We start from the raw sequence: 9,653 nt of genomic DNA on the forward strand, positions 1-9,653 counted from the left end.
GGGGAGGTACAGGGGAGTTGCCGAGGAGTTGCAGGGAAGTTGCAGGGAAGTAGCAGGGGTGCTGCGGGCGCCGGCGAGAGGCGGGGCTTGACAGGCAGGAGGTTGCGTGAGGAGTTGAGGGTGTGTCTCTGCGTCATGGTGCACTATTATGCAAGGACATGAAGGAAAGAGGTGCGGGGTCTCGTCTGCTGACTATGCCTACGAGTCACATGAAATGTGAATTTAATTACTGGTAAAATCTTTACTTCTCTTGACTCCTATGGTTGACAAAAAGCTATGACTAGCTAGATCATTTCAATGCGCTACGCTCCTCAGGGCCTCAGCAGCGAGTCGCAGTCTGTGTGAGGATTCGTCAACTCCAAGGTTCTCGATTATTTCTCCAACTGGAGGCCCAGCCTGGGAGAAAAGAATGGCTATGACATTTACTAAGTATGGGTAGCACAAAGGGGCACAAAGAATCCCTTTCCTTGCGTATGAAGAAAAAAGATATCCAAACAAGCACATTTCTTACCTTCAGACCACTTAATGCTGCTCGTAGAGCTTTCATAACTACCTTGTACTTAACGTCATGAGAATTACAGATATCCTTAATTGCAGCAACAATATTGGCATTACCCTCTGCAGATAACTGAATAATGTGTGAAGAGATATTTTCTAAAACATCTGCAAAAATAATTAAATAAGTAATTAAAAAAGAAACACCTTTGACTATTTCCAGTACAAAAAATTCAGAAATAAAATTAGATAGAAAATCACCTAATTACCTGCAATCGAATGTGGCGAATCCTTAACAATATCCAATAGAACAGTAAGTGAAGGTTTTGACCAGAGATAGTTAAGGTCAGAACTAAAAAAATCTTCAAGGCGTGACATTCGAGGCAGCCCCCATTGAAGAAGATATGTTAGTCTTTCATCCGAGATGGCAGGAGAATTAGATTCCACTCTAAAACAAACAAACTCCTGAAGTAACACTGAAAAAATAAACTTAAGAGTAGATGCTTTGTTGCAGATATCTTACTGTTCATCATAGTGATGGAGTACAAGATCTCTCAATTGATTACATAGTAATTTTAAACTTTCTGGGTCTTGGAGCTTCCTCTCCATCTCTAAGCGGTTCAGACGGATTAACCTTTCTAGATCAACTTTACAAGAACTGGTGTTTAGGGATTGTAAATTAAACTATAAAACAAAACAAAAAGAAGCATTTAAAACCTGTTACAGAGATAACAAAATTCTTGTTTATACTGATTGTTTACAGACCTGTTTAATTAGATTTTCAACATCATGAACAGAAGTTATTCCTCTCTCTCTTGTAAATCCTCCTCCAAACTCTGTCACAAAACTAAGAAGAACTTCAGGAAACACTCCAGATTTTCTAAAATGTTCAACATCAATGTCCCCTTGACGCTTAGAGAGCTTTGTCCCATTAGGATTCATTAGAAGGGGTAAATGACCAAACTGTGGTGGCTTCCAGCCAAATGCCCTATACAGTAAATTAACATGAAAAAAATTAGAATCTCATAAATTGTATGTCTTGTCTGTAAGGATCAAAGAGTATTTTACCGGTACAGCTGCAGATGTTTTGATGTTGATATTTGCCATTCTACACCTCTTAAAACATGTGATATTTCCATCAAGTGGTCGTCAACAACACAAGCTAGGTGATAGGTGGGGAATCCATCACTCTTCAATATAACAGGATCCCCTTCAATTGAAGCTGTATCTAATACTATTTTGCCATATATTATGTCTTCAAAAGTGTCAGGTCCTTTCTCAAGCTGCAAGAATTTCTTACATAAACTAAATGCTTGATTTTGCTTTAAAAGTACAGACAAATGTCACCTACTTTGAAGCGGACACAGTATGCCATCCCTTTTCCTAATTTTTCAGCAATTTCATTGGAACTTAGATCCCGACATCGATTGTCATACCGTGGAACAGCACCTCTTCGATTTGCATCCCTGCGCATAAGTTCCAGCCTTTTGTCCGTGCAGAAGCATCTGTAAGCTGCACCTTTCTCGATGAGAGTTTCTGTCTCAGTCCTGAGTGCAACAAGCTCAATAAATGTCAAATACACAAAAGACACTTACAGCTGATTAATCAACAATGGAATTAGATATTGTTAGCACCTGTAATGGCTTAGCCGTTCAGATTGAATGTAAGGCCCATATCCTCCACCTCGAGAAGGGCTTTCATCAGCTTCAATTCCTACCCACTGGAGATCTCTTTCAATTGCTTCTGCAGCTCCAGGAACTAGACGAGCCTGATCAGTATCTTCAATCCTGATAAGAAACTTTCCACCTTTGACTCTAGCAAATAAAAAGTTGTATAGAGCAGTTCGAAGACCTCCAAGGTGAAGACGTCCTAAACAAAAACCCTGTTAACAATTTGTTCTATATTGTCAAGTATAATATAAAATATCTCAAGCTACAGAATTACCTGTCGGACTTGGCGCAAACCTCACTCTAACATTATTGCTAAACTTTCTAACAGATGTGAGAAACATGAATGATGGTAAATGTGAGTACTGTAAACACACAACATAACCTTCTTAATAACAAAACACACAAAATCAACAGGAAAATGCTTATGACAGAACAACATTCGTACTTACTCTCATTTTCCGTAGTGTTAGTAAACTCTAATCGATACTTTCTCAACAATAACTTTACGGGCAAGACGAGAAGAAGTGCGAAACCATTTGAGGTTGTGTCGTCTGCCCTGCTTGCCGGTTGACAGGCACCACCTTCTACTAATTTCAGGAAGCAGTTGCTGGTTTGTTTGCTTCGTCTCTAAAGTGTTTTTCTTACTAGTTAGTCGAAATGTACGTCAATACGACATTGTTCATTCTGATAACCATTGGAACTGTTATAAGCAGTTTCTCGCAGTTAATAATAAAATATGTGAGTTTTATGTCCCTTCTGCTGTACTCGATCAAATATCCTCAAAACCTTGAAATATAGGTTATGTTTCTCATCATGTAAAACTGTTGTCATTGGGAAAAATCTGAATTGGTTGTTTCAGGTTCTATCACTAGTTTTTCGTGAGAGCGATCGATCAGTAAACATCCGCAAGGAAATAGCAGCAATACGTACAGAAATGTCACAAATATCAATGATAGATGAATTTGCTAAACATGCCCGCCTTCAGAGAAAATTAATCAAAATGCAGGATGAACTAAAAGGAGAAAGTTAGTATGAGTTTACATACATCTTGACCTTCGAGTTTACATTTTAAAAAATAATCAAATATTTTTTCTAGAAATGGCCATAAATAGTACCAGATTAAAATTTAAAGTAATGTTTGGGGCTGGTGCCACTTTAATAATGGTAAGTTAATTTCTTGTATTTTCACTCCTACTTCTTGGGCTACCGTAGATTGACGAAACTTTTCTTTCAGTCACTATTTATGCTGACTGTTCTCTACCTTTATCGCTCTGCGGCTGTTGTCATTCTGCCAGAGAACTGGCTATCACCATTTTCTTCAATTATCTCGTGGCCAGCTGAAGAAACAGGAGCAGTCAGTGTTCTCACTTGGGTTGCGATTTGTTATCGAGTTTCTAGGCTGGTGGCTGGACAGTTGAGTGACTCTACAGGTCATTCATGATTCATGGTATTTATATTTTTGAGGAGCATTGTTCCTCAGTTATATGGAAAAACTGTTATAAGTGTGTTCCAAGGACTTTCCAAAACATTAATTTATGAAAGAATCCTTGTAACGTTTGACACAACTTTGGTAGCAGGACTACAATCAACATGTGTGCAGAGACTTCTCTTTCAATGTGTTCTTTTTTTTTTATAACACAATTGTTAATTTATTTCAATTAAATTTAAGGATGGATCTCAATAATCCCTTTGTAGACTGTCTATAATTGAAGAATTGTTACTTTATTAAATTTTGAGACTAATCTGTGGAAAGTTCACTGCTTGTTGAAGCCAAAGTGCTGTTTTCATCATAACACTTTCTTCATACATAGGTGCCATCAACTGTAAACTGAGAGGTAATCCATCAGCAGACAGTCTGATAGGTAGGCAGATTGCTGGAATACCTGTGTCACCAATGCAAAAACCAATTAAAATTTCTGGAGTATACCATCTACTAAAGATGACAGATGATGGAACACACTCACCAGCCATGTTAGCAGGTTGAGTACAATAATCTTGGGTAACACATTGGGTCTGGTTGTCATGCTGCCTAAACTCAGACAGTCTAGGGGCCTGACTGAGAGTTGTTGGTGTTAACAAGATATCTATATTATTGTTCCATATATTATCAAAATCTCTTTTTATCAATCGACGCACTTTCAGGGCTTTAACAAAGTACTTTTCGTAGTTTCTAATTGGAAAAAGATCTGAGATTAGTCAATGTGACAATCTATCAAATTAGTGACTTAAAATGTGTATTCTGAATGTAGATAGAATAAAATAATTAAAATAATTAATTTTGAGGAAGAACCTTTTCAAGAGGAAATAATTGCCAGACAGAATTCTGCTTCTTACAACATCATTAAAACCTGTACTTCTGGTTTCGGCATACAATTGTTCAGTGGAAGAGGTATCTTTACCTCGAATTCCAAATCTGAGACCATCATATCGAGCCATATTAGAGGCCACTTCACATTGATTTAGTACAGAATAGCATGCTATTGAACTAGATGTGTGAGGCAGAGATACCTGGAAGATAGATTTTGTGTGCCGGTAATACTTGTGATTAAAATAAATCCTTTCCAAGTTACTTTAGAGGATGACAAATAAATATACAAGAAAATAAACAATACCTCAGTAACAGTTGCTCCGCCCTCATTTAAAATGGAAGCTGCATATTTCCAGACCTCAATCATTTCTTGGGACATCAATGAATTCTGATATTCTTTGGGAATTCCTATGCGCAATCCCCTTAAATTTACAGTTTCTTCTAAAGAAATTTTTTTATGTGGTCTTTTTATAGTGGTAGAATCATGATCATCTGGTCCGGCTATAGCATCTAGCACCACCAAACAGTTTCATTAGGATATAGTAATCTTGAGAAAAGTTATGTGTATATTGGTTTGGAAAATATTGAGATTTACGTTTATTTACTTACTTAATACTAAGGTAACATCCTCCACAGTCCGAGCAATGATGCCAGGAACGTCCATGGAGTTGACTAGTGGAATAAGTCCATGCCTTGAAACAAGCCCATAAGATGGCTTCAAACCGACAACACCACAATATGCAGCAGGATTGCGGGTAGAGCCACCTGTATCTGATCCAAGAGCTCTACACGCCACATGGAAATATTTTTAAGCACTTATAAATTTTAGGTAATCATATATTAATAGCATGTACCCCCTAATATAACTTACGCAAAGCATGATCCTGTAGCCACAGCCACAGCACTTCCACCTGAGCTTCCACCAGCTATATGCCAATCCTCTTCTAGAACTCCTTGTTTTACGTTCAAGGTAGAAGAGCTTTCACCTCCTTTCTTATGAATTGAGTTCAACAATTCAAAAGGTATATCTGAGCCCCAGATATTTTTGGTTGGACCATAGATTGAATCAACAGTACCTGATCTGAGGAGGACTCAACAATGCTGCGATGTAATTTGATGATGTAGAGTTCAGAAAACTTAGGAAGCAGTTTAACAAGAAACTTACCCCATGGCGAATTCATCCAGATTACACTTCCCGACCATGACTGTACCTGCATCATGTAATCTTGAGACTACAGTGGCACTGTATGGAGGGACAAAATTTGATAACATGTGTGATCCACATGACGTTAGCACTCCTTCAGTGCAGAAATTGTCCTTCACAGCAATAGGAATCCCATCAAGTTCACCTTTACGTTTTCCTGCAAACAAATATCCCCAAACATTGTTAGCAAAATGTTTTAAAAAATCTGTTAATATTCTAGCAAAATTTACATGGAAAAGAACAAAAACTCTACCTTTAGAATGTCTTTCATCACTCTCTTTTGCCTGTTTTTGAGCAATTTCAGAAGTAACTGTAATGAAAGCATTCAGTGATTTGGTTTTCTCAATGCGTCTCAAGCTGGCATCACATAGCTCTGTGGCCGACAACGTAGGAGACTTTAACTGTTTAGCAACCTATAATAAGGAGAATTTAGAAAATCAACTCAAAATATCTCAAAATGAATGAAGTCAAGAAAACACAAAATAACCCCTGGGCTAACATGGCTTAAAGCAACCCCTTATAATGAGGAATATCGCACAAAATTAAGAATAGAAATGTTACCGCTTTAATAGATGATGACAACATTTTAGAGACAAGATGTCAGGAATTTTGACGAGTTATATTCAAAATAAATGCGAAATCAACAACAGACTGAACCGGGGTCTCTTTAGTGCCAATTGCAATGAGGTTGTATTGTCTGTCGTCTGCTAGTGCAAAGCGAGATTGAGAATCCCAAGTCGGACCAGTATGAGACTACATTATGTATGAAAAATCCAGCGACCATCACTGTGCCCGGCGCACGAAAGAGACTTGGTCGTTTTGGTTTAACATGGAGTGATAACACACACTTCCATGCGCACGCAGATGTAACAGTGGGCGCGAGCTTCGTGTCGCACCTCGTTTTCTACGGTATTGATACCTCTCTTCTCTTTCCCATCTCCTCCAACAACGCGACCCCCCGCCCGACGCCCGCCCCCGACCCGTTAGTTTGGATGGACCAAAGGAGGAGAGAGGAGGGGACGGAGATGACAACTAACAGGCCCTCTCTCTTGCCGTGCCCCGCGACCCGATCTGAATCCGGACCCGTTCCCGGCTGCACAGTAACAAGAAACGGGGAGCCAAGGACGTCACATTTGGGGAGCCTCCCGCTCGCCTCCCCGCCCCTCGCCGCCGCACTGCGCCTGAACCTTCTGAACGACGCTGCACGCCGGCCCGGCCACAGAGCTTCTCAGAGACTCAGAGGTCCCGGCGCCGATAACAACCCGGGCCCCGCCGAGAAGCAGGCCGCACAGACCGTCCGCTGGGTCCAGAAGCATGCTCTCCCTGGGTCGCCGTCTCCCCGCAGCGCCGCAGCTGCACCTGCAGGCGGGGCAGCAGCTGCAGCGGCTGCGGCATCAGGCGGGGCTCAGGGCGTACCACTGCCAGACAGGCGTCCACGGATACAGGCCGCGCCGGGAGGAACCCTTCCAACGTACGTACTACTCTGCGCCCCGGACAACGTCGTGCCGACTGCATGACTCCTCGGCGTAAGTCTCGTGAGCGGCAGCAAGCCCGTACATGGCAGCAGCATTGTCTGCTGCCACCGTCCTCGGCGTTGTCCGAGGTGCTCTGGTCCTCCTCCGCGCTCCCGAACCGTGGCTGTGACACAAGAGGCCTGGCCGTGACGTCACACGGTCCGCGGGGGAGGGGCGCGGTGGCGCGGGGGGATCTGTTGATCATCTGATTGCCGGCGGCCCCGGGTTGACGCGCCCCGCCCCGCTCTGCGTGTCGCTCTGGTCTGGGCCGTGCGTAGCATTCACAGGGGACTCTACCGACGGCAGGGGATCGCACGCGATCACAACTCGCGACTCAGTTGGCATTGCGAGGGGGAAGTACCTGCTGGACGTTCGGAGAGTTTAGCCCTGGCTGCCCAAACCGCATTTCCTAAGTCCGCTGGCACCATGGCTGGTTGTTTACTAGAAGCAGTTGATGGATCGGTGCACTTTGTGTTGCAGTGGAGAGGAAGAATACAGAGGCGCGGGTGAAACAGAGCAACTTCTACCGCCTGGTGGAAGCCTTTCGCACCCATGGACACAAGGTGGCCGGGACGAACCCGTACCGGCTCTCGGAACCAGCGTGAGTGCGACACGGCGGGGCTAGCCGAATGAACGTCATCATGTTTTGACCACGCGTTTTGACACTGCGACATCCTTGCCTCGACAGTGCCGTTCCCGAACTGGACGTGAGCCGCTATGGCTTGCGACCGGAAGACGCAGTCAGCCCCGGCGGCATCCTGGAGGGGTCGTGCCGTACGGTGGCGGAGGCCGTGGAATCCCTCAGGGCGGCCTACTGTGGGCCCATATCTACCGACTTGTCGTACCTGGAGGTGAGGACAGCCGAGAGCGTGAGATAGCGACCATCCATAAAGTAAGTTCGCCAGTCGTCGTTACGAACCTGCCGAGTTCAGCATCCGCAAGCTCTCATAACGCCTGGTAGGTAGGCAACATCTTGTCTGCAGTGCACGCGCGTACTGCTGGGTGGCCTACCTCGAGTTTCGCAGGCGCCAAGCTCTTACTAGAAACCCTCATAGAGGGGCACGCGGCGCGAATGTGTGTCATATCATCTCCCTATGTTATGATTATTCGCGTCGCTCGCGAACTCGCGATGTTATCAATTTTATTGATTCTTTCCAGTCATGTCGTATTTAGTATTATATTGTAGTTTATTATTTACATGTAGTGATATTTTTTTATACTGAGGTTAGAGAACCTTGGTAGAGAAACTTTGTAGAGATCATCGGCGGAAAACCTTGGTAGAGATTCTCGGTAGAGCAACTCGGTAGAGAAACTCGGTAGAGAAACTCGGTAGAGAAACTTGGTAGAAAACCTTGGTAGAGATACTCGGTAAAGACATTCGGTAGGGAACCTCTGTAGAGAATCTCGGTTGAGAACCTCAGTAGAGAACCTTGGTAGAGATCCTCGGTAGAGATACTCGGTAGAGAAACTTGGTAGACAACCTTTGTGGAGAACCTCGGTAGAGAACCTTGGTAGAAACCTCGGTACAGAACCTCGGTAGAGAAACCCGGTAGACAACCTTGGTAGAGATACTCGGTAGAGATACTCGGTAGAGAACCTCGGTAGAGAACCTCGGTAGAGAAACTTGGTAGAGATCATCGTCAGAGAACCTTGGTAGAGATTCTTGGTAGAGAAACTTGGTAGAGAAACTCGGTAGAGAAACTTGGTAGAGAACCTAGGTAGAGATACTCGGTAGCGATACTCGGTAGAGAACCTCGGTAAAGAACCTCGGTAGAAAAACTCGGTAGAGATCCTTGGTAGAGAAACTTGGTAAAGATCATCGGCAAAAAACCTTGGTAGAGATTCTCGGTAGAGACACTTGGTAGAGAAACTCGGTAGAGAACCTTTGTAGAGATACTTGGTGGAGATAGTTGGTAGAGAACCTCGGCAGAGAGCCTTGGTAGAGAAACTCGGTAGAGAACCTTGGTACAGAAACTCGGTAGAGATCCTTGGTGGAGAAACTTGGTAGAGATCATCGGCAAAAATTTTTGGCAGAGATTCTTGGTGGAGAAACTCGGTAGAGAAACTCGGTAGAGAACCTTTGTCACCTTTGTAGAAGTACTTGGTAGAAATAATCGGTGGAGAACCTCGGCGGAGAGAACCTCGGAAGAGAACTTCGGTAGAGGAACTCGGTAGAGAACCTTGGTAGAGAAACTCGGTAGAGATCCTTGGTAGAGAAACTTGGTACAGATCATCGGCAAAAATTTTTGGCAGAGATACTCGGTAGTGAAACTCTGTAGAGAAACTCGGTAGAGAACCTTTGTAGACATACTTGGTAGAGATACTCGGCAGAGAACCCCGGAAAAGAACCTTGATAGAGAAACTCAGTAGAGAACCTTGGTAGAGAAACTTGGTAAAGATCTTCGACAGAAATCCTTGGAAGAGATTTTCCGTAGAGAAACTCAGTAGCGAAACTTGGTAGA

The 9,653-nt window shown here is 43.3% G+C and overlaps 4 protein-coding genes across 5 annotated transcripts in view; 2 read left to right on the top strand and 2 right to left on the bottom strand.

The window, feature by feature from the left end:
- Positions 1-221: 221 nt before the first annotated feature.
- LOC113216906 (probable glutamate--tRNA ligase, mitochondrial) lies at positions 222-2,764 on the bottom strand. The gene is made up of 10 exons (XM_052264383.1): positions 2,615-2,764; positions 2,440-2,527; positions 2,130-2,364; positions 1,847-2,042; positions 1,564-1,778; positions 1,261-1,483; positions 1,019-1,179; positions 765-943; positions 512-663; positions 222-396 (listed from the first exon to the last, which is right to left on the bottom strand). Exons 1-10 carry the CDS (start codon positions 2,618-2,620, stop codon positions 295-297), a joined length of 1,557 nt encoding a protein of 518 aa, XP_052120343.1. The 5' UTR covers positions 2,621-2,764; the 3' UTR covers positions 222-294.
- LOC113207588 (guided entry of tail-anchored proteins factor 1) lies at positions 2,756-3,907 on the top strand. The gene is made up of 4 exons (XM_026424217.2): positions 2,756-2,903; positions 3,025-3,190; positions 3,262-3,329; positions 3,400-3,907. Exons 1-4 carry the CDS (start codon positions 2,823-2,825, stop codon positions 3,604-3,606), a joined length of 522 nt encoding a protein of 173 aa, XP_026280002.2. The 5' UTR covers positions 2,756-2,822; the 3' UTR covers positions 3,607-3,907.
- Positions 3,867-7,287, bottom strand: LOC113207587 (glutamyl-tRNA(Gln) amidotransferase subunit A, mitochondrial). 2 transcript variants are annotated; one of them, XM_052264382.1, is made up of 9 exons: positions 7,157-7,287; positions 5,931-6,090; positions 5,639-5,834; positions 5,345-5,554; positions 5,083-5,258; positions 4,778-4,983; positions 4,456-4,673; positions 4,130-4,335; positions 3,867-4,048 (listed from the first exon to the last, which is right to left on the bottom strand). In XM_052264382.1, exons 1-9 carry the CDS (start codon positions 7,190-7,192, stop codon positions 3,891-3,893), a joined length of 1,566 nt encoding a protein of 521 aa, XP_052120342.1. In that variant the 5' UTR covers positions 7,193-7,287; the 3' UTR covers positions 3,867-3,890. The 2 variants fall into 2 exon arrangements, with proteins under 2 accessions (XP_052120342.1, XP_026280001.1); XM_026424216.2 differs by lacking the exon at positions 7,157-7,287 and adding an exon at positions 6,239-6,395.
- LOC113207532 (2-oxoadipate dehydrogenase complex component E1) overlaps positions 6,842-9,653 on the top strand; it is an 11,276-nt gene continuing 8,464 nt past the window's right edge. Inside the window, exons 1-3 of the mRNA XM_026424144.2 lie at positions 6,842-7,148; positions 7,672-7,792; positions 7,880-8,042. Coding sequence (XP_026279929.2) covers positions 6,992-7,148; positions 7,672-7,792; positions 7,880-8,042 — 441 coding nt within the window. The 5' untranslated portion in view covers positions 6,842-6,991. The remainder of the gene's footprint in view (positions 7,149-7,671; positions 7,793-7,879; positions 8,043-9,653) is intronic.

The sequence above is a fragment of the Frankliniella occidentalis genome, unplaced genomic scaffold (genome assembly GCF_000697945.3).
Source record: "Frankliniella occidentalis isolate FOCC.00 unplaced genomic scaffold, Focc_3.1 Scaffold18, whole genome shotgun sequence".
NCBI classification, from domain to species: domain Eukaryota; kingdom Metazoa; phylum Arthropoda; class Insecta; order Thysanoptera; family Thripidae; genus Frankliniella; species Frankliniella occidentalis.

Excerpts from the sequence above, each read along its gene's own strand:
- LOC113216906 (XM_052264383.1), bottom strand. Across the intron at positions 1,779-1,846 it reads CATACTGTGTCCGCTTCAAA|CTTGAGAAAGGACCTGACAC; the intron begins GTAGGTGACATT and ends AAATTCTTGCAG. Across the intron at positions 944-1,018 it reads CTCCATCACTATGATGAACA|AGTGGAATCTAATTCTCCTG; the intron begins GTAAGATATCTG and ends TGTTTGTTTTAG.
- LOC113207588 (XM_026424217.2), top strand. The coding sequence starts at position 2,823 with ATGTACGTCAATACGACATTGTTCATTCTGATAACCATTGGAACTGTT. Across the intron at positions 2,904-3,024 it reads CGCAGTTAATAATAAAATAT|GTTCTATCACTAGTTTTTCG; the intron begins GTGAGTTTTATG and ends TGGTTGTTTCAG. Across the intron at positions 3,330-3,399 it reads CTGGTGCCACTTTAATAATG|TCACTATTTATGCTGACTGT; the intron begins GTAAGTTAATTT and ends CTTTTCTTTCAG.
- LOC113207587 (XM_052264382.1), bottom strand. The coding sequence starts at position 7,192 with ATGCAGTCGGCACGACGTTGTCCGGGGCGCAGAGTA. Across the intron at positions 5,259-5,344 it reads GCTACAGGATCATGCTTTGC|AGCTCTTGGATCAGATACAG; the intron begins GTAAGTTATATT and ends TGTGGCGTGTAG. Across the intron at positions 4,984-5,082 it reads GGATGTTACCTTAGTATTAA|ATGCTATAGCCGGACCAGAT; the intron begins GTAAGTAAATAA and ends TGGTGGTGCTAG.